Source organism: Eleginops maclovinus, chromosome 23 (assembly GCF_036324505.1).
Source record: "Eleginops maclovinus isolate JMC-PN-2008 ecotype Puerto Natales chromosome 23, JC_Emac_rtc_rv5, whole genome shotgun sequence".
Taxonomy (NCBI): Eukaryota; Metazoa; Chordata; class Actinopteri; order Perciformes; family Eleginopidae; genus Eleginops; species Eleginops maclovinus.
Window position 1 is genome coordinate 26,532,831 of NC_086371.1, and position 23,646 is coordinate 26,556,476.

Here is a 23,646-nt window from a genome sequence, read left to right on the forward strand (position 1 = left end):
TTACTTACTTCCAAGAAGTAAAGTTTAGTGAAGCTTACTTGTATTTACTACTGTTAACTGAGTAACCTTTTGAGTTGTAAATGGTACTTTATGTTTGATAGTAAAGTTTACATACGAGTCTTTATATGGCGATAAAACAAAGCTTTATTGCGTTTTTTTTTTTTTTTAGTGGTGTGTCAACCCGGTTGGGACGTAGAGGGGGGTGCGCCGCAAAACAAGTTTGGGAACCGCTGCTTTAAGGTCTTTGGCTATCAGCATAATGGGAGGACACAAAAAGAAATCAAAAATCCCTTTTCGCTTACTCGGATGAATGTGGAGAGGGAGTCTGACAGCAGAGATAAACAATTGTAGCAAACATCGTGGAGGAAGTGTTGCCCAGTGGAAGCAAAAATGGTTGCCTCTGACACATTTGCATAAAGTCAAATGAAGAATAGTGATGTGTAACCTTATTCGCTATATCTACAGCTGCGATGGAAATCTACACATTAAAACAAACAGCGAACAGAGATGGACCTAGTTCCTCTGCTCTTTATGGCTGCCGCAGGCAAGTGATTTAAACATCCCAAATATGTTATTATCTTATATTCTTTTGATGCACTTGAGTTATTATACACTCATATTTACTGGCAGATTTAAACTGAAAATACATTTTTCAAATGTTATTCTGAGGGGTCCTGAGATGATTGATTTCAGAGGAAATGTTGGATACTAGATAAATAGAAATAATAATTTCATTGCATGTTACATTTGATATAATGTTTTAAAGGTAACCTCTTATATAATGAATAAAAGAAGTATAGTTCAAAGCTTATTTATTCTACTGTTTAAGTAGGGGCGGCAGTGGCTCAGTCTTCAGGGACTCGGGCTTTGAAGCGAAGGGTCGCTAGTTCACGTCCCAATCGCACCAAATAAATACGGAGTGTGGACCGATACCTGGAGAGGTTCCAGTTCACCTCATTATTAAAAATGTTTAAAGTCTAAATCTCTGCATGTGTCTGTCACTACAGGGCTGTGTGCTGCCACATCACATGCTAAGTACATTCGTCGGTACACTTTTGTTTATACCCCGAAGAATATGACTGAAGCGCAAAAGTACTGCAGAGAGAAATACACAGACCTGGCCACTGTGGACAGCGAGAAGATTGTGAAGATCCTGAACGACGCGGCCGATTTGGACAGAATGGTCTATCCGGGATACCACCATGTAAGTTCACTTTTCCCTCCCTTTCTTTTCCAGGCCAATTTCCAATCATTGGAGGAGTATAAGGGGTTTTCAGTATAATACTTCTATAGTAAGTAAATTCAAAGGTTGCAGTGAAGGGATGGTAACAAAAGGAAGACAGCTGAAGCCTCATATGTATTTAAAGTAAAAAATAATATTGAATTGCTGTCAATCGATAACATTTTTTAATTGCATTAATGATAAGATGATTTCTGACTTAAAGGCATGAAAGCTGACAATTTCCAATGCTTACACACTGTGACCAAGAGACACTTTGATTCCCCGTTGTGTAATAAGATAAGATAAGATAAGATGTACATTTATTAATCCCTGTGGGTAAATTCAAGAGGTTATGCAGCAAAAGTTTGAGAAGAAATACCAATCCAAATTTGTTGTTTGGAGTTCAGCAAAGCCATGCTTAAATGTTTAATTGAGCAGCAAGCTACATCGGTGTTTGATAATTTTTATTTTTAAGATAATAAAGGGGAAGCAGAAGGTAAGAAACATGCAGGTGGTCCCTGGGTTGGATTTAAAACCAGGCCCCCTGGAGGGGAGATAAAAGGGACTTCATAGATACAGTATAAGGGTCCACTGACTGGATGCTGTCCGCCACAGCAGGGTCAGAGCCCAAGTAAATAGAGAGCTATGCCACAGCCCAGTGTCTGATATTTTATAACTCACGGAAAACTTGCTTTCAGCGAGCCTGGATCGGGCTGTATGATGACGTGGACAGCTGGAGGTGGTCACTGTCAAACTCAAGCTTCTACCATACCGGAGAGACGGGCTACAGACAATGGAAGATTGGAAGTCCAAACAATTGTCTGAGTAGAGAACACTGCACACAGATGAATGGAAGCGGAGATTGGGATGATATTGATTGTGGAGAGTCCGTTAAGGCAGTCTGCATGGATGTCAAAGGTAGGAATGATTACCTGAGAGTTTTAAAACATAGATAGTCAATTGACTTTCCCCATTCCTTTGTTCTCTGTGCCTGAAGTATTTACACAAGTAAAAGGCAGCTTATTCTCCTTTTGTAGCCCCGCCCCTTTTCCCACTTTCAGTTCAAACACATAATGGGGTTTACCGGTTTAGCACTAGCAGCATTTAGAATTGTATTTGCGACCATTTAAAGCTACACTGCACTGATGTGATGTTTTACAGTACCACACACATCCTCTGTTAGGGGCTGGCAGGGAGACAATGGCCCAAAATCTCGTATGAGGACACTTTTAATAACTCTGCAGTGCCCACATGTCCTTCAACCAATCCATTTTAAAGTCCTCCATCTTAATCACAACCAGGCCCCCCCTCAGTGAACTTCTTCGCCAAATCACTCCTTAATTCAGCCTCTAAACCTGTTACCCCAACCTCCTGTCTCGACCCCAAAGGACCAGGCAACAGACTTGGGGGGGCAGAGCCTTTTCCATCACTACTCTTGAACTCCATCCCCAAATACATTACAAATTGGTAATGAAAGCGCTCTATACGTATATTATAATTATTACTATTATGGTGTCTTCACTCAGTGGTTGTGGTCCATTTTCAGGACTGAATGTGACATTTGTCTTGGTCCACATCCTCATGAACTGGACTGAGGCCCAGAGCTACTGCAGAGCACACCACACTGACCTGGCCAGTGTGAGGAACATGGCAGAGAACCAGCAGGTAAAGATGCTGGTCCCTGCATCAACACTAGTCTGGATAGGCCTTTTCAGAGACTCCTGGAAGTGGTCCGATGGAAAGAAATACTCCTTTAGTCACTGGGTAGCATCTGAACCCAACAACAACGGCAATGAGATGTGTGTGGCTGCACACTTTGCAAGTTCTGGAAGATGGCAGGACTGGCCATGCGGAGATGAGAGACACTTCATCTGCTACAAACTCATAAAGGGTAACCCATGACTCATATAGTACTTCAATAAAGGTGTATGATTACATCAGATGTGTAAAACTAATTGAACAAAAATGAGTTAACAACATTCCGGGCAAAAGCATTTGAAAATCATGATCTTATGGAGTGGTGATCAACTGCAGATGTTTTTTGTTGACTTAATGCTGAAAATACGCAGCAGATGGAGGAAGGAGCTACCACATTTCCCCTATTATTTGTTCGACCGATAAAACCCTTAGGCATGCTGATATTATTTAAAAAGTGTTCAAAAAGAAGCAACAATAAATGTTGTGACTGATAAAGCTTTCTGTTTGTTTTTTTACAAAGTCGTTTCGAAGCAGGTGATAAAAGTGAGGTTGCACAACAAAAACTCCGGTCTGAATCCGAATGACGAGACTGTGCAGAACGACCTGTTGGGGAAGGTAAATCTTTTTTTCAAGTTCCAGATGACTTTTAACCAGATGAAACCATTTTGATCGGAAGAAGGGAAATTAACACGACAAGAGAACACCTGAGAATTCAGTTCAAGTCCGATTTCTTTTCTCAGAATGCAAAGAAAGTTCTTTCTAAAAGCCTTCCGTAAAAACATATAAATAATGTGCGATTAATCCAAAATTAACTTTGGACGTCTTGAGATTAACATATTTTAAATTGACAGCCGGAATAATTTAAAAAAATGAACGCTTTGGAGAAACTTAGCAACCTGCCACCGGTTTCCTCAGGGAAGTTTACCAACACATATGGCAATGGGAGAAATGATGGTATACATACAGTATATTTTATTGCTCCTAAAGTAAGAGTTCAGATGACTTAATGAAGTGTCCCTTTAAGCTTAATAATACACATTTCTGGAAAAAGACTGGAAACTCGAAGAAGTTTTAATGCAGAAAAAACAAACTCCTCAAATATAGACAGCCTTTATAATACTCACAGACATTACACGTCATATAGTTTTCCTGTTATGGACTTGTTTTTCTGGTCGTACATGATGTATTTGTAGCACGGATGCATACCGGGCACCGATCATTCCTATGCGAGTTGCTCAGTGACGCATTGAGCCCGAAATGAAGTGACTGTAGATTCAGAAAGTTCCCAGATCATTCAGGCTTTTTGCTTATAGAGCATGAGTTTTCTTTAAGCCCCGCCTCCGACCTCCTGCTCTCGGCTCAGTGAAATGAACGGAAAGAAAAAACTCTGGCTTCAAACTTTAAGCACATTTTTACGACTTTAAGACTCAAAAGACGTCATGGAAATTGTAGTACCACCGTTTGGCCACTAAGGCCATTCCAAAAATCGGCTTCAACGGCCAGATCACTTCCTGGGGGCTTGTTTAGACACTGGTCTTATGGTCTCCTTAGGCCTTGAGAATGAAAAATAGTTCCACAAATACAGTGTACGCAGTATTTGTATTAAAGTGAAGTTTATACAGAGTGTAATTCATGCAGATGTGCTTAAATCAATATATCTAGATGTAAGATATATATACTGTATCAGCTACACTATATTACCTATAAATAAATCATCTCTGAGTGATAATGATGGAGTGTTTTTAATCTCAGATCAAACAGAAGCTGTGGGCCAAGGGATTGGATAAGAACATCAGGCTGAGCAGTAGGAAGCAGTCGGATGGAAAGGTCTTCCACAAGGAGCAAAAGAAGGATGAGCTTTAGTGTTGAACTGTCTGTTTTTATCAGAGAAAAGGTGTGTTTCTTTTCAAAGTCCTCAACAGAATAGAGCTTCAACAATTACCTGATTAATCAATTACTTGTAACTATTGTTTATGCTTTTCCTTGTTTTATATATTGACACAAAGTTAATATCTTTGAGCTCTTGACTGTTGAAATTATATGCTGGCGTGTTGGAAATAATAACCAGCATTATCCACTAATTTCTGACATTTTAGATTGTAGATGAGATAAAATATCTAGATCAGTTTATTAATTCCTGAAGACGCAATCAGATTACTGTTACATTTCTAAAAATAGGAGAATACTAGCAGGATTCCAATGTCAGTAAAACACTAAACAGATCATATAGTGTTTGATGTAAAGGACCAGATGTTCTCTGTTCTGTTCTGTTCTGTTCTGTTCTGTTCTGTTCTGTTCTGTTCTGTAGGATAATAATTTAAGAGGGTTTCCCTTTCTTTGGTTCATTTGTTCTGTTTTTAATTAAGTAGATGAACCTATATGTTCATAAAAAACTGTGTGTGAGCTTAACTGTGTGTATTAAACTAAAACGGAGCATTTTCTGTCAGCTCAGATTTCATTTCTGCTTTTTAAACTGTTTAATTTATTGAACATGTTGACAAAGATTTTTTTACAAAGTTTAAATAATGAAGTTCTTGTTCAAAATGGGCAAAAAGAAGCATAACAACTTTTGTAGTCCTATCCCCTCTAGCAAAAGTCGAACGTTTTCCGTACATGGTCGTCAGCGGTCGTGATATTTGCCTCGTTTTTTAAAAATAGATCAAATGAATATGAATAATCTTTACAGGTAAAACCAACAAAAAACCAATTGTCCGGAAATCATCAGTCCTGCTCATAACCATTTAAAATTAATTTGTTGAATATTTCTTTTGTTTTAATAAAGTTTCACAGTACTTCAGGTTATCGTCACAGTTATTCCACAGATTGATACCTTTTGTTGTTGCGCAGTAAAGTTTAGAATTTGTTCGTATAGGTGTTTTTTGAACATGCGGTTTCCTCTCAGCATTTGTTTGCTTCCTCTGTGTGAACAGTCCCTGGACACTACGGGGCAGTTGTTGATTTGCGGCTGTGAACATAATTTGAGTTTTAATAAGTTGAATTTTGAATTCAGTTTTATAGTCTTGTAGTTGTAGTAGTAGTATTTTAGATTGATAAATAATTGATTTGTTGCTTCTATGTAAGTAGTTTTATGTATAATTTGTATAGCTCTTTTTTGCAAGATAAAGATTGGATATGTAGCTATTTGTTTTATATGTGTTCCCCCAAAACTCCACACAATACTTCATGGGAGTATGAAGGAGAAGTGCAGCATATAAAAGGAAGCTTGTCTAACAGGGTAGTCAAGGAGACAGTCCTCTGCTTTGAGTACATTTTCCTGATTAAATTCACAAAATGTTGTTTAAGTAACAATTTCAACACAGTGCTTTTATTGATATTGTAGCACTTGTACAATGTTGCACCAGATTTAGCCTCTAGCTGTTTCTACCAAAGGAACAACTGATCCTTTGCTTTTGCCTTTGTAATTGAATGCAAACACATCATTATTTGAATGTTATTACTCACTGCCAGGAGATGCTTAACAATACAAAATGCCAAAGTGTAGTGTGGTAAATGTTAATAAACATGTCATTAAGTGAAAACACTCAGATTGAGTATTGCTATCTCAAATGTATACTCGTGTACATTCCACCACTGATGGTAACAACTAATTGCTTTATTGTATTGATGTATTTTACTCTTAACTGCTTGTTATCCAGTGACTGGACATTTGCTTGAAGAATACTCTGTATCACTGCTTTTCTTTTGCTGTTACTTCTACAAATACCAATTCTACTTCTATTTCTGCTTTTGTTGTGCTGACATCTGCGATGATGTTGGCTACATTGACTTGCAGTTTATATTTCACTATATGTAATAAAATCATACCATGCCAGTGGCGTTACTCTAAGTATGAAAAGGTTGATCTGTTCGTCCACTACTTACAGTGTTGTTTATCTCATCCTCAGCCTATTATTTCCCTGATATGCAAACAAGTGTTGCCTAGTGACACATTTGCATGAAGTAAAATGAGTGTCACCTTGAAGGACATTCAATTGTTACCTTATCAGCTATTTCATTTGAAGTCTTTAGCCAAACAGAGAGCCAACAGAGATGGATGTCATTTTTCTGCTCGTCATGGCTGCTGGAGGCAAGTGAATATCTTCATATTCCTTTATTACATACATGGATATATCATTGTGGAATTGTTACATTAATCCGAGGGTACCTGAGATGGTTAATTTCAGAGGAAATGACTCATATTAGATAAATAAAATAAATGATTAATTTCATTGCAGGTAATACATCTATGTATCATAATTCGTATTTAAATAATAAATGTAGCAGGTGTAGTTAAAAGCTTATTATTTCAACTCAAAGAACAGAATTCAATGACATGCCCAAAAAGAAATGTAAAAACGTGTTAAAAGTTAAATCATAAATCTACGCATGTCTGTGTCACTACAGGGCTGTGTGCTGTCCAATCACAATTTAGGTACATTCCTCGGTACACTTTTGTTTATGACCAGAAGAATATGGCTGAAGCGCAAAAGTACTGCAGAGAGAAATACACAGACCTGGCCACTGTGGACAGCGAGGAGATTGTGAAGATCCTGAACGACGCGGCAGATTTAGACAAAATGGTCTATCCGGGATACCACCATGTGAGTTCACTTTTCCCTCTCTTTTATTTTTATAGTCTCTTCAAGTTATCCATTTGGGACCCTACGTTGAACCTAATAACTTAACTGTAGTGCTTTACAAAGTATAAGTAGTCCATCTAAAGAGATGTGGTGGAGAAGTATAAAGTGTATTTAGTGTTAGGGATTTGTTGGCTTAGGTGGTTAAACTTTGACATTTTCTCCTTCCTCAGTCTGCGTTCCCATGGCATAGTTCTTTGGCCTTGGGGTGCTGTTATCTCCCTTAAGGAGGGGCAGCTTGGGCGCTTTGTTGATGCCAGTCTATGACCGAGCACAAGCTACGATCAGCCCTTCCTATCTGAAACGTAGGTTCCCTGACGCATATTCTTTTCCATGGACGACAGCTTTAGTGAGATTCAGGATCTATATTTGTTTAGTCTCGCTGATGAGGAATGTTGAATATACACTCTGAACTAGTTAAAACCTCGGACTGCAGAAGAGTTCTTCACAATTAGTCGGGCAACCGCTCTGTCATCTCGTGGCTGCAGCAAATGTCTTTTCAATTCTCCGGCCGCGAGCTTCATAATAAACCTTCAGTGTTTCCCATCAAAGTTTGAGCTCTACCGTGTCTCTCTCAGTTTTGTCTCCATTGCTTCAGAAGTTTCCATCACATTTAGAATATACTATTTTAGAATAAACTTTTAGTATAATTCACCAGACAGTGTGTCGTCACTCTTGAGCTTGCAGTAAAGGGACATAACCAAAGGAGGGTATTTCCACAGACTTCGTTAACTTTGAAAGATATCCACAGACAGCTGAATCACTTTTATATATAAAATACATTTTTGGATATATTTTCTTGCAGTTAATCCATTAAAGTCAATTTTTTATGTCTTTTATATGTAAATATGTGTCAGAAAATACACACATCTCTAAAAACTGATCCAGATTTGCTGCCGCTATGACCTTATTAGTCATAACTGTCAGAATTGTGGGCGAGCTTTACATTGAACTCCTGGCAACATCCCAACCTATCTTCACCAATATAAAGATGCCAAACTGAATCCCCTCCTGCAGCTGTGTGTATGTGTATTCAGCAGAATGTCTGCAGGAGGGACTCTGAGTAAAGTTGTAATACATAATGGCACTGTTCTAGCCGTAAACACTGAAGAAAGAACATGTCAAGCTATGTATTGTATCACTAACAATGTGCAACGTGTTTTGGAAGTAATATGGTCTGTGTTTACATTAGCAAGTATCAACATATACTTAAACACAGACAGTGGCAGAATCTCAGTGTTAGTATTGTAGAGACCCTGCAGCGATGACGGGGTACAGACTCAAGAAGAAGTGTGACTCAAGAAGAAGAGAGAAAGACAATTGGGGAGAAGAACGTGCGCCGCCTAGTTAGTCTAGCCCAGTGGTAACCAACCTTTTCAAGCCCAAGATCACTTTTTATTCCAAATTGTAAACTGAGATCTACCAATCCGATATCTTCCAAAAAACCCACTTAGGAGTAAAACTGTTCATCTGCTATTTATTTTTGCAATCAATTTCTGTTACAACAGGCTCAATGTACGTGCATACATACACACAAAGGAAAACACAGTAATGCACAGTATCTGGACAATGCACAATATCCATATTAAATATGGATATTGTGCATTGAGCAGATACTGTAAATTTTACAGTATCTGCTCAATGCTCAATATCCATATTTACAGTATCTGCTCAATGCACAATATCCATATTTACAGTATCTGCTCAATACAAACTATCCATATTTACTCTTGCTCTGGCCTTCAATTCAATGTCGCTTTGCATTTCAATAATCTCCATGTCAAGGCCCATAGGTAATGTAAACACCTCCTGCATTTTAACTGACAGCTGTTCAATGTCCACGCTGAGGAAAGGGTTTGATACCAAACCAACTGCTTGCCCCATGTGTTGTACCTCCACAAATCGAGAGCCAAATTCTGATGTCAGTTTGTTCAAATGGGTGCAAAATTGTTCAGGACGAAAAGCGGTTTTGTCTGTGAGGTTTTGTGACACCTTTTCAAGATTTGGGAAGTGTGTCAGCCTTGCATGTCTTAACTGAGTGGTCCACAAACTGAGCTTTACTTTGAATGCCTCCACTGCGCTAATCATGTGACCAAGCTCTCGGTCTTTCCCTTGCAATTCTCGTTTAAGGTCATTGAGTTTTGCGGTCAGATTGGTAAGGAACCCCAAGTCCAATAACCAAGTATCGTCGGACAGCTGCTCATACTCCTCGTTCCTCGACTTCAGAAAACTGATGATCTCTGGCAGCAAATCCAGAAAACGCTGGAGCACCTTGCCCCGACTGAGCCACCTTACATCTGCGTGAAGGATCAAATCTCCATATGCAGAGTCGAGTTCGTCCAATAAAGACTTAAATAGACGGTGCTGAAGCGCTTCTGTGCGAATTGAATTGACTATTTTAACAACAACATTCATTACATGTGACATGTCAATTGCTTTAGCTGCAAATGCCTGTTGATGTATCACACAGTGATAGTTTACAAATGGTGGAAAGTCTGGGTCTTTTCTGCACAACCCGACGAATCCTGTACGAACACCGATCATCGCCGGTGCCCCATCGGTTGTGAAGGACACTATTTTATGAATGGGAATCTTGTACTCACGCACAAAGTCCTTGAATGCCTTGTAGACGTCCTCACCCCTGGTTCTTTCTTTCAATGGGATAAGGGCCAGAAAGTCCTCCTTGACAGTAAAATCTGGGAAAACCATTCGGACAAACACACTTAGCTGGGCTGTGTCTGTGGCATCGGTAGACTCGTCAAATTGAATTGAAAAGTATTCCGAGAAAGATAAGTCTTTTAATACTTGCTGGGATACATCTTCGGACAATGACTCGACTCGTCTGGCTACAGTTGGTGCACCAAGTGGTACACTTCTTATCCTTGCGTTTATGTCTTCTTTGTTTTAAAATCAGCAAACAACACGTCAGCTGTAAGGCTCATTGCTTCTTTGATCAACTCGCCATCCGTAAATGGTTTTTTGTGCTTAGCCAGAATATGACTAACTCGGAAGGATGTTTCTGCAGCTGCCTTGCTCTTTGCTGTAGGCGCGATGAAAAGCGACTGCTGTGCTTTTAGTCCTCTTTCAGTTCATCAATCCTTTTTGATCTTAATGCGCTGTTGAGTGGATATGAGTCTTTGAATTTAGCATGGGTGCTAGCATGATGGCGCTCCAGGTTGCCACGTTTTGGCAAGGCTACCGCCTGTTGGCATATGGTGTATGAGGCATATAGTTTTCTGTTTTGCTGATGTGAAAAGATATCATGCTCCCATTCCGGGTGGAAATAATACGTTTTTGATTTATTTTTTGCCGGACCCTCAGCCATATCGATGTTAACTGTTAGTTAAGGTTGGCAGAACTTGGCACAGTTTAAACTTAGGCCTACTACTTTCTCAAGATGTTCGTTAGGATATGATTTTCTTTTAACCCCGCCCACAATTGCATGCAGCCTCAGCATAGACCTCAGCATATCAAATAACCAATTGGAGTTTGTAAAATGACCTATGCGTGATTCAAATCAACAAGGTCTAAAAAGCCTGTTAAAACAACCAACCAACCAGAGCATGAACATTTTTTTTTCTTTTTAGAAAATGTGAAAATGCTAGGGATCGACAGTGAAGGCTTTGAAGATCGACCAGTCTATCGCGATCGACCTGTTGGTTACCCCTGGTCTAGCCTGTTTTGTTGTTTTGGTTTCTTCCAACCCCGGGGTTAAGTCTGTTGTGAGGGTAATAAAACCCGGTTCTCCGGTTCAACTGAATCCTCTGTGTCCTCCTTATTCAACTAGCCAGCTGTGCGGCGGAGCCGCGAATGCTACAGTATTGTAAGATCTCAACGCTGCAGTTGACACTGTTCATCACGACATATGGCTAGACGGACTGGAAAACTGGGTGGGACTTTCGGCAACAGTTCTAAATTGGTTTGAATCCTACTTAAAGGACAGGAAACACTTTTTTTCTATAGGCAGCTACACATTAGAGTTGACAAATATGACATGTGGGGTTCCTCAAGGCTCCATCTTGGGGCCTCTTCTCTTTAACATCTACATGCTTCCACTGGCTCAGATAATGAAAAGCAACAACAAAAGTTACCATAGCTATGCAGATGATACACACATTTACATTACCATTTCACCAGGAGACTATGCTCCAATTCAAACACTGAATAAGTGCATTGAACAAATCAATGACTGGATGAGTCAGAACTTTCCCCAATTAAACAAAGAGAAAACTGAGGAGATTCTTCAGTCAGCACTGTTCAGAACAACAGCTAACGGCAGAAACCTGGTGTAGTCATGGACTCTGACCTGAATTTCAACAGTCACATTAAAACAGTTACTGAGTCCGCCTACTATCACCTGAAGAACATATCTAGGATTAAAGGACTAATGTCACAGCAGGATCTGGAAAAACTTGTCCATGCTTTTATCTTCAGTAGACTGGACTACTGTAACGGTGTCTTTACAGGTCTCACTAAGAAATCCATTAGAAAGCTGCAGCTGATTCAGAACGCTGCGGCTCGAGTCCTCACTAACACTAAGAGAGTGGATCACATCACTCCAGTTCTGAGGTCTTTACACTGAGAGAGTGGATCACATCAGTCCAGTTCTGAAGTCTTTACACAGAGAGAGTGGATCACATCAGTCCAGTTCTGAAGTCTTACACTGGCTCCCTGGTTGTCAAATAACTGATTTCAAAGTTCTGCTGCTGGTTTTTAAAGCATTCAATGTTTTAGGCCCAACATGTATTTCTGATCTCCTGCTAAATTATGAACCATCCAGGTGTCTCAGGTCTCATGGGACTGGTCTGCTCTCTGTCCCCAGAGTCACAACTGAACATGGAGAAGCAGCGTTTAGCTATTATGCCCCAACTATCTGGAACAAACTCCCAGAATACTGTATGTCCGCTGCAACTCTTAATACTTTTAAATCCAGACTAAAGACTTATCTTTTTGACGCTGCTTTTGATTGAACTGTTGATATGTCACACTGCAGTGTGGCTTTTACTCATGTATTTTATACCTGTTGTGTTTATTTGATTATCTTTGCTTTTTAATGACTGTTTTTAAATGCCATTTTATAATGTGTTTCTGCTGGGTTTTTTCCTTAAAATATTTTATTTTTTGTAAAGCACTTTGAATTGCAGTGTATTGAAATGTGCTATATAGATACATTTGCCTAGCCTTGCCTTGTAAGCAGAAAAAAATATGATCCTATCCTGTAAGTCTTCTAAATAGAAAACTCAAATGTGTTTAAAGTTCAGTAAAGCCATGGTTACATCCTATTCTAAAATTGTAGTGGATAAGACTGAGGCTGGATCCAGACTGTAAACAAAAAGTATGAAAAGATCCTGATTTAAAGGGAAGTCTGATTAATTTTTTTAAAGAAATGTTTTTGGGGCTCGTGACCTAATTAGAGAGACAATTATAGACAGTGGATATGGGGAAATGTAAATGGTCCCTGGGTTGGATTCAAACCTGGGCCCTCCGGAGTTGGGACAGAGGGGGGATAAAGGCCTTCATGCATAAAAGGTCCACAGGCTGGATTCTATTCGCCACAGCAGGGTCTGAACCCAAGCGAATGGGCTGCTAGCTCTGGCTAGTTACCTATGCCACAGCCTAGTGTCTGATATTTTATAACACACCGAAATCTTGTTTCAGTGAGCCTGGATCGGGCTGTATGATGACGTGGACAGCTGGAGGTGGTCACTGTCAAACTCAAGCTTCTACAATACCGTGGAGACGGGCTTCAGACGATGGAACATTGGCGAACCAAACCACTTTATGAGTATAGAATTCTGCACTGCGATGTATCAGTATGGAAATTGGCATGATGAGGACTGTGCAATCGCCTATAAGGCAATGTGCATGGATGTCAAAGGTAAAAATATTAATTTGGTAGGTTTAAAATCTAGTTGTTTATTTTATCGACCTGAAGTGCTGCTTGTACATTGATGTATCAATATTAACATTGTAATTATTCAGATTATATGATGACACCTGTAGATTTTACAGCTATTTTGTATTTAATAAGACTTAAGAGCGTTAGCGTTGACAGGGCTTATATTTAAGTCATATTTCATTGATGGATTTACCAGATCTTTGTTGATTTAAATATTTTATTACACAAGCATAATCCCCACTTTATACAAATCTGTATATATATTAAGGCTGCTAATCGATTAAAATAGTTAATCATAATTAAGTGTATGATGTCCATGGTTAATCGTGATTCATCGTAAATTAATCCCATTTCTTTATCAGTTTTAAATGTAACTTAAAGGGACAAGTTTTCAACATAGGAGTGGTCAAAGCCGATAACTTTATACTAGGACTGTCAATTGATTAAAATATTGAATCGCGATTAATCACATGATTTTCCATAGTTAACTTGCAATTAACCTCATTAATTATTGGCACATTTTAATGTATTCTAAATGTATAGGGATATTTCACGTATGTTTGTGAGTGGACAAGTATGATTGGTTTATAATAAATGATGTTTCTTATAAGTAAACAATGTTTATTTATTATAAATAATAATGTAATAATTATTATAAATTATATAATAAACAATGTTAATTTATTATAGATTATTTATTTATTATAAATTATAATGTTTATTCAATACGTCGAACCACATTTTTATTGGAACAATCCGCATCAAAGATAAATATTCTGCAGAAGTAATGAATGTTGATTACAGTGGTGGTTCTCTCAGGCAGTTAATATGTATGCTCGTTTGATGCGATGTAAATTATATCTAGCAGAGCCATTATGGACATCATACACTTAATAACTCATTAATAACGCGTTTACTTTTACAGCCCTACTTTATACAAAATGTACGTTTATTATTGTTGCCGCAATCCAAAACAAAGACAAATTTAAGTTTATTTAATTTATTTTAATCGGCATGAAAGCTGTAGCCACAAACTAGGCAACATGATCATAATTGTTTCTAAGTCATACACATTTATAAATGTGTAATATATATATAAAGTGGGGCAAAAAAGTATTTAGTCAGCCACCAATTGTGCAAGTTCTCCCATTTAAAAAGATGAGAGAGGCCTGTCATTTTTATCATAGGTATACCTCAACTATGAGAGACAGAATGAGAAAAAAAAAATCCAGGAAATCACATTGTAGGATTTTTAAAGAATTTATTTTCAAATGATTGTGGAAAATAAGTATTTGGTCAATAACAAAAGTTCATCTCAATACTTTGTTATATACCCTTTGTTGGTCAAACGTTTTCTGTAAGTCTTCAAAAGGTTTCCACACACTGTTGCTGGTATTTTGCCCCATTCCTCCATGCAGATCTCCTCTAAAGCAGTGATGTTTTGGGGCTGTCGCTGGGCAACACGGACTTTCAACTCCCTCCAAAGATTTTCTATGGGGTTGAGATCTGGAGACTGGCTAGGCCACTCCAGGACCTTGAAATGCTTCTTACGAAGCCACTCCTTCGTTGCCCTGGCGGTGTGTTTGGGATCATTGTCATGCTGAAAGACCCAGCCACGCTTCATCTTCAGTGCCCTTGCTGATGGAAGGAGGTTTTCACTCAAAATCTCACGATACATGGCCCCATTCATTCTTTCCTTTACACGGATCAGTCGTCCTGGTCCCTTTGCAGAAAAACAGCCCCAAAGCATGATGTTTCCACCCCCATGCTTCACAGTAGGTATGGTGTTCTTTGGATGCAACTCTGCATTCTTTCTCCTCCAAACACGACGAGTTGAGTTTTTAGCAAAAAGTTCTATTTTGGTTTCATCTGACCATATGACATTCTCCCAATCCTCATCCAAATGCCCTCTAGCAAACTTCAGACGGGCCTGGACATGTACTGGCTTAAGCAGGGGGACACGTCTGGAACTGCAGGATTTAAGTCCCTGGCGCCGTAGTGTGTTACTGATGGTAGCCTCTGTTACTTTGGTCCCAGCTCTCTGCAGGTCATTCACTAGGTCCCCCCGTGTGGTTCTGGGACTTTTGCTCACCGTTCTTGTGATCATTTTGACCCCACGGGGGGAGATCTTGCGTGGAGCCCCAGATGGAGGGAGATTAGCAGTGGTCTTGTACGTCTTCCATTTTCTAATAATTGCTCCCACGGTTGATTTCTTCACACCAAGCTGCTTACCTATTGCAGATTCAGTTTTCCCAGCCTGGTGCAGGTCTACAATTTTGTCTCTGGTCTCCTTTGACAGCTCTTTGGTCTTGGCCATAGTGGAGTTTGGAGTATGACTGTTTGAGGTTGTGGACAGGTGTCTTTTATACTGATAACGAGTTCAAAAAGGTGCCATTAATACAGGTAACGAGTGGAGGACAGAGGAGCCTCTTAAAGAAGAAGTTACAGGTCTGTGAGAGCCAGAAATCTTGCTTGTTTGTAGGTGACCAAATACTTATTTTACCGAGGAATTTACCAATTAATTCATTAAAAATCCTACAATGTGATTTCCTGGATTTTTTTTCTCATTCTGTCTCTCATAGTTGAGGTATATCTATGATAAAAATTACAGGCCTCTCTCATCTTTTTAAATGGGAGAACTTGCACAATTGGTGGCTGACTAAATACTTTTTTGCCCCACTGTATATATATATATATATAGTAATAATTATATTTGTTGTAATTATTACAATTATGGTGGGCCCAAGTGGTTAACTGTGGTCCATTTTCAGGACTGAATGTGACATTTGTGTTGGTCAACACCGACTTGAACTGGAATGAGGTCCAGAGCTACTGCAGAGCACACCATACTGACCTGGCCAGTGTGAGGAACATGGCAGAGAACCAGCAGGTACAGATGCTGGTCCCTGCATCGTCAGTAGTCTGGATAGGCCTTTTCAGAGACTCCTGGAAGTGGTCCGATGGAAAGAAATACTCCTTTAGTCACTGGGCAGCATCTGAACCCAACGACGGCAATGAGATGTGTGTGGCTGCAAACTTTGAAGACGCTGGAAGATGGCAGGACTGGCCATGCGGAGATGAGAGACACTTCATCTGCCACAAACTCAGAAAGGGTAACCAAAAAACTCATATATTAATTGCATTCATGTTTATATTAACATCAAATGTGCAAACATAATTTAACAGAGACAAAACTTCATATCAAATTCTGCACAATAACATTTGAAAGTCATGATCTTATGCAGATGATTCTGTTCTATTCACACAAGTCTCAAAACATGCAGCAGATGCAGGATGTAAACAACACATTTTGCACATCATTCATCCAACCGATAAAACCGTAAGGCATGCTAATATTATTTGAACAGAGATTCTGCAGGGGAAAAACCAGAAAATGCGTGAACAACCATACATTTTGTGACTGGTAAAGTTTCCGTTTTTCTTTTTTTCAAAGTCGTTTCAAAGCAGGTGATAAAAGTGAGGTTGCAGTACAAAAACTCCGGTCTAAATCTGAACGACGAGGCTGTGCAGAAAGACCTGTTGGTGAAGGTAAATCCCTTTTTCTAATTTAAAGCAAAAACAAAGAAGTACCAGATTACTTTTCAATGCAAATTAAAACAAGATATATAAAAATGATGAAGAAAGAGCTATTAAATAATACTTAGTCCAGCTAAAATAAATTGGTAAATGAAATTCACAACTTTTATCCATTCAATACTTTGTGTAAACATTGCCGGAGGGAATACAATAGAATAAATAATGGTATACAGTACATACAGTATTGAGTAGAGTGCTCCTAAAATATAAAATAAAGCTTAATAATACATTTCTTGAAAGAGGCGCGAAACTGGAATGGTTTGATTCAAATGTGTTTTTAATGCTGAAAAAACAAACTCCTCAAATATACACATACTTAATATATTCACGGAGTACGCCCGGAGGTGGAAAAAGTACTCAGATCTTTCTGTTACATAGAAAAGTATAATGGTCCGTGCGGTGGAATTGTCCAAAAATCAGCTCCTATCGTCTTCTCCTATGCTCTGTTCCTTGACCTTTGTGTTAAACGTAACAGGGTGAAGGAATAATGGATAGGAGAATTCAACAAGACTTAGGAAAAGAGAATGCGATGCTTTGAGAATCCGACTGCACTTACACTATCCCACGTATTCATGATCACCGTGCGCTCTGATGGGGTTCTTTTATGCCTGAAACATGCTGTATATTCTTCATGATGAAGGAATTGAAATAAAAAAGCAAAGTTAAACTTATTGTCGTCCACACGTATTAATCCACATAAATCCCAATACGTATGATTGTATGAAAATATTAAAAATGAATACAAATGCATTTATTATAAACTTGTTAGGCCTTAACCTATCAGTGTTTATATCACCAATAAAACATTTTTTACAAAGTTTAAGAAACCACACACAGCTCAGTAAACACTGTGAAATGCTGACTTTATTTGATCATTTCAATAAAAAAGTAAAATTTATTTTTCTCCTTTTGATTAATACAGTGCCGTTTGGCAAGTTGAGGCTTAAGACACGATCGGTTGTTTCCGTGAATGCCAAGAAACAACTGACTGGCAAATGTTGCGGCTGCAAGGCATTGTGGGACAGCATTTTCTCCTTTCCTTTCGTAAAAGAAGGTCCAGTGTTTACTAAGTTAAAGGAGGTTATAAAGGACGTTTCAGATCTCCTTTCCTAACAGAATTCAAACAGCTCTTATCATGGCTAACACTGCCTGTACTTCTGGGTCATTCTACTCCGTTAGGAACCTTCCTAAGATAAACTGACAATTCGACTGCAGACCTAAATATTAGCGTCAAAATGTAATTAAGGTTCAACAAGTACAAATTCTTATTCTACACAATAGACAATTTACTTTAAACAAAAATTGTATTATCAGCTTGATGTACTTGTAAAGTAAAAACACTCATTATGTAGAATGTCTCTTTTCTAGAGTCATATATTAGAATATTTTATAATCGTTTCTTATTCTTTATAACAGATACTTTGCATGTCATATCATTTTATTGGTGTAGTTTGTCAATGTGGAGCCACTTCTAGAGACTTCATAAAGTACCTTTGTCTAACTAGCAACTTTATGTGTTTAATTACTGTAGGGGAGGAACAAGTACTTCATTTTCTCTAGAATGTTGTCGAGTTACTTTTTCCAAACCAGCAATCATATTAAAGTTACTTATCCAAGTCACTGTGCGTTACTATTTTTGTCATTTTCCTTAGTAAAAAGAGATATTTCTGCTTTCTTCTTGTGTCTCGGGGAGTGACGTCTACGCGTCAATTAAGTCACGTTTTCAGCACGAGGACAACTCACGTGAAATACCACGCAGCGACACAAACGTCAACAACAATGGAGGGAGGAGAGACATGCGCGTTTTCTAGCTGGAAATACAGTCACTATTTTGAGTTTGTCAGTTAAACATGACAATGTTAAGGTTCGTTGTTCTCTCTGTGCTGGAGACAAAGTGCTATCTAGCTTCCAAAACACTAAGTCAAATTTGAAGAAACATATACGAGTCGCAGCACGACATAGTCAGACTTACAGAGCAAGTCCCACCAGGTGGAGCGAAGCAGAGAACTGCGACTAAAGCAGGAGGTCCCCCACCACCCAAACAACAAAAGCTGGTCTTCGGTGCAAAACCAGAAAGTGGGGGGTGTTGAAGAAGTTGGTCGACAGTATGTTGGACTCATTGTTATGTTGAAGGGGGGGGGGGGGGGCGGCAGCTGCTGGAAGTAACTAATAAAGTAATTTATAATCTAAGTTAGTTACTTTTTTAATTAATGTAATCAGTAAAGTAACTAATTTACTTTTGAAAGGAGTAATCAGATTACTCTTTTGAAGTAACTGTGGCAACACTGGTTACATTCCAACACAGTGTATACGCCGTTGAGAGTGATTTGTGCAGATCTACTTAAATCAACATACTTACTTCATAAAGGATCTATAAATTGTATCAGCTATCAACTGTAAAGAAATCATGTCGTTATCTGAGAGATAACAGGGTGTCTGCGGGGTCTTGAAAAGTATTACAAGTTGATAAATCAATTTAGCAAAAATTAAGGCTATTAAAAACTATTATTCTGTATTTTCCAAGGTCTTAAATGTTGTAGCTTATTTTCAATAAGTATATCAATTGTCCAAAGAGGTTGTATTCTAAAGTTTGCCTGAATGTTATCATTGCGTAGTTGTAAGTTGTAAGTTTGCGTCCAAATGGTTTGAAGAGAAACAGTTTGAACTATGGCTGAGACCCGTCGCTGGGAATAACTGCGAGGCCTACTGCTGCGTGTGTCGAAGGTGATCAGTGTAGCCTCGATGGGGATCAAAGCTGTCCGGACCCACGTGCTAAGTGCTAGCCACAAAGCCGCTGTGGGACACAGACAGCAGGTCTCAATCGCGCACTTGCCAAGAAGTTTGCCTGTGGAAAAGACAAAACAGGGTACATAGTCCCCTAACTTTAAAGAACAGCTTGTTAATAACATCAACAAGGCTGGGCCGTTTGTGCTGATGTGTGACAAGAGCCTTAATTAAGCCAACAAGACAAAACAGATGGAAGTCCACGTTCGTTATTGGGATGAGGGCTGTGTGCGGTCCAGGTATCTTGGGTCACACGTTTTGGGACACAGGAGGGTCGAGTATCACATTATTTGTGAATCTGAATTATGATAAGGAGTTATCACAAACTGTTTAGTTGTGCTATTTTACAATCAATACTGTATAGCCTATACTAAATGTGAGGTAAAGTGTGTCGCCAATGTAACCGGTTAGAACTCGAAGTGGCGATGAGGTCTTAAAAATATATGGAAAGGTTCTTTAAAAATGTCTTAAAAGGTATTAAATTTGACTTCAGGATGCCTGCATATAACCTTCATAATGATGGAATGTTTTTAACCTCAGATCAAACACAAGCTGGGCGCCCAGGGATCGGATGACACCTTCCAGCTGAGCTGGAGGAATCAGTCGGATGGAAGCATCTTCCACAAGGAGCAGAAGGATGAGCTTTAAAGGGGCCCTACTTGGCTTCTTGGGGGATTTCCCTTTCCAGTAGTGTGTTTTTGTGCATGTTAATGGTTTGCAAATGCTAAAATCCCTGTGTGTTAGAAACTATAAGATAGTATAAGATTTCACTGAATTTTTATCACTAATGAAAAAGATGACCTTCAATGTTGCGAATAATCAATTTTTATGAAAGATACATGTTTATTTCAGAATATCTTCTATTGAGTTAAATAATAATTAACCGTATTTCATTATTAAGCTGTCACATTTTCAGGGATGCAAACTTTAAAGGTCCCACCTCTGTGTCTCTGTGCATTACGTCTGCAGGAGGGACTTAGAGTTGTTATATGATACATATAATGTCTCTGTTCTAGTGGTAAACACTGAGAAGTGTTTCAGAAATAATGCTGGATGTGGTTTGGAACATAATATGGGGTTTAATCACCGCAGCGTTTAGTTGAATTTCTCCCGATAGAAACTTCTCTCTTCAGAGGAGAGATCGTGATGCTCTAAAGGGGCTTGGCCAGCTTCAGCTCAGCTCAAATCTAAAGCGACAGTCACAGAATCAGCACTTCAGGAACAGGGCTGAAATAGAGGGATAGTGGACATGCTAAAATGCGTTATCTGTTTGTTATTTTGAGCAAAACACCTCAGAGAAATGTTTTTATTTATATATTTGAGACCTATAATACAGTATATGTCTGTTTAATACTATAACAGGCTTTTTGACTATGTTTAATGTTTTATAGATTAATACATTTATTAGATTATAAAATAACATGCTAAGACGAGGGATGTGTTAGAATACTTAAAATATATTTGCATGAGAAATACATGTGTGTTGTTTGATTGCATCCAATTGTAGCGTGAACGAGGCCTGAGGCCTCATAGACAATGTTCTCCAGTTACATCACAGACATTGTAAAGCCACAAAGGAGCTTTGCCATTAAATAAACAAAGACTTGAGTGTTCAAATGACTGTCGACCTTTCGACCCCTCCCCCAGACGTCCGGTTTTGGGGGGGAAGAGGTCAAGCAGAGGAATGTTGGATGAGAACATGTGCTTTGCACCCAAAAGAACACAGATTGAATTTCTTTCACATTTACACTTTTATTCCATAAATCCTTGTGTTGCAGGTATTCACCTACGCATTTTGATGTATGAGAATTGCATGATTTCATGTTGCTTCATGTTGGTGAGGATTGGTGATTTTATTGTGTTATTTTGTTAAAATTAAGTTACTTTGTAACTAAGGTCATTTTCATTCGATCTGTATTGTAAATAGACTTGCTTGACAGCTAACATATTAAAGATGTCAGATATTGGAGAGTTAGACATTTAAAACATGTCTTTCATATACGGAAAGTACATGAAAAGGAAACTCACTTTGGTCAGTTTGACTTGGGAGGAGAATGACGTTGAAGCCAACCCCCCCTTTTCTCAAGCTACAAAAGCAGATTCAAACTTTCTCTTATGCTCTTGTTCTGTGCTCTTATGCTCTCTTCTCCTCCTCCTCTCATCACTTTGGGTCGGAGACTCTGTGATTAGTGTTGTATAATCTTAGTTAGTTAATAAATGTTTCATTTATAAAGAACCTGTTTATGTGTTTTTGTGTGTGAGGTAAATCAGCCGCTGTTCACTGAGTAAACTCCGACCTTCAGAGGATTTTTTTCAAAATTAGGCCCTATGTTCCCACATTTCCTTTTTCATAAATTTGTATCATATTTTATCCCCCTTTTTCCCAATTTGGTAGCCAATTACACCCAACCTTTTATCCAGTAGCAATTGACCTTTCGCTAAGCCCCGCCCCCCTTGGTTATTGTTGCTAAGTCCGACAAACATACTTTCAACATGGCGTTTTTGACAGCTCTTCCAGCTGAACTGCTGTCCGGCTTTTACAAAGCAGCAAATGCTGTTTCTGACCGAAGTAGACAGAAAGGTTTACAGTATGAATTGAGGGTTACATACAGGACATCAAGGTAACAAAAAATGAGCATAACGCGATCAAAACAGAGGCAAAAGCGAATAAATCACAATCAAAAAGTGAGTTGCCACATCAGCTGATGATCCAGACGGAGGCTGGCACAAATGATGTCAACGAGCAACACTGTTCCTGTAAAGCTGGGTAGGTCTATATTCACTATTATCATCGTTATTATAAAGCATAAACCCAAAGCACGTATAACATAGCCTTATATGCTAGCGTATCATAACCATAATAGGCAACGTTAGCAGGCTAGCTGTAACTAACAAGGTGATCTTTCGTTAGCTCCGCAGGGTTCTGCACCCACATCATCGGGCTTATCCATACACTGCACCTCTGTAAGAAAACAAAACGCCAACATGTCTGTAGGCCTAGAACTACAGTCCTCCACAAGCTTAGCACAACAGTGGCATAAACCCAGAGGTGTCAAAGTAACACCACAGCCCGAGACAGCAATCGTTGTGGACAGGGCCAAGACAGACAGAAAAACGCGACCCATCTTCTGCCAATACAACAACCAAATGTAAAGATTGAGATCACAGAATACCGAAGAGTTTAACTTAACTGTAGGGTTAAAGACAAAAGTCTTACATTAGAACACACAAAAGTGTGCCAGTCGATCCTTGAGGGGTTCAGCTGAGAGTGAGGACGTCCACAAAGTTTAATCCACAGGCGACACTTGTCAGGCTTTTATTTTGGTTTGGGGAAGGGGAAGAAACGCACACCCCCCTCCAACCTCTCTGGGTAACGACTATCAGTCTTACAGGTGCCCCAGCCACAACATTTAACCATATCTTTCTTATAGTCCACAAACGACAGAGTTAAAAGTACGAAAATCTGAGACACAGTCAATAGAGCGCTGTCATGAAAGTGTCGGAGCTTTGTTGGAGTCCGTTGTTGGCTCCGCTGTGATTGGCCAGTCTGCTTTCTAGGGTGTGGCTTAGCGAAAGGCGAATTGGCTACAAATGTAATGAAGCCTTTAGCTAAATCTGGGAACATAGGGCCTTTTTTCATTTTCCCATTGAGTACTATGTAAATTTGGGGAACATAGGGCCCTGGGAACATAGGGCTGACCCCTTCCAAACTATCTCGAGCTCAACACCGCCAACATCGAGTTGCTGTGGAGTGATGAACGATAATACCGAAATTAAACTCACCTCCATGAGATTAGCAATGAACTTTC

At 39.1% G+C, this 23,646-nt stretch overlaps 2 protein-coding genes across 2 annotated transcripts; both read left to right on the top strand.

Annotated features, from left to right (window-relative positions):
- The first annotated feature begins 502 nt into the window (after positions 1-502).
- Positions 503-5,717, top strand: LOC134859496 (C-type mannose receptor 2-like). The gene is made up of 6 exons (XM_063876004.1): positions 503-544; positions 1,008-1,204; positions 1,921-2,140; positions 2,769-3,113; positions 3,441-3,535; positions 4,673-5,717. Exons 1-6 carry the CDS (start codon positions 508-510, stop codon positions 4,781-4,783), a joined length of 1,005 nt encoding a protein of 334 aa, XP_063732074.1. The 5' UTR covers positions 503-507; the 3' UTR covers positions 4,784-5,717.
- Positions 5,718-6,923: 1,206 nt separating this feature from the next.
- On the top strand, positions 6,924-22,000 carry LOC134859969 (C-type mannose receptor 2-like). Its single transcript, XM_063876779.1, has 6 exons — positions 6,924-7,007; positions 7,325-7,521; positions 13,216-13,435; positions 16,228-16,569; positions 16,911-17,005; positions 20,378-22,000. Exons 3-6 carry the CDS (start codon positions 13,339-13,341, stop codon positions 20,483-20,485), a joined length of 642 nt encoding a protein of 213 aa, XP_063732849.1. The 5' UTR covers positions 6,924-7,007; positions 7,325-7,521; positions 13,216-13,338; the 3' UTR covers positions 20,486-22,000.
- The last annotated feature ends 1,646 nt before the right edge of the window (positions 22,001-23,646 follow it).

What these genes read in the sequence shown, in the direction of transcription:
- LOC134859969 (XM_063876779.1), top strand. Translation starts at nt 13,339, where the DNA reads ATGAGTATAGAATTCTGCACTGCGATGTATCAGTATGGAAATTGGCAT. An exon ending in CTGCCACAAACTCAGAAAGG is followed by an intron (nt 16,570 to 16,910) that starts GTAACCAAAAAA and finishes TTTTTTTCAAAG; the next exon opens with TCGTTTCAAAGCAGGTGATA. An exon ending in AGAAAGACCTGTTGGTGAAG is followed by an intron (nt 17,006 to 20,377) that starts GTAAATCCCTTT and finishes TTTTAACCTCAG; the next exon opens with ATCAAACACAAGCTGGGCGC.
- LOC134859496 (XM_063876004.1), top strand. Translation starts at nt 508, where the DNA reads ATGGACCTAGTTCCTCTGCTCTTTATGGCTGCCGCAG. An exon ending in AGTCTGCATGGATGTCAAAG is followed by an intron (nt 2,141 to 2,768) that starts GTAGGAATGATT and finishes GTCCATTTTCAG; the next exon opens with GACTGAATGTGACATTTGTC. An exon ending in AGAACGACCTGTTGGGGAAG is followed by an intron (nt 3,536 to 4,672) that starts GTAAATCTTTTT and finishes TTTTAATCTCAG; the next exon opens with ATCAAACAGAAGCTGTGGGC.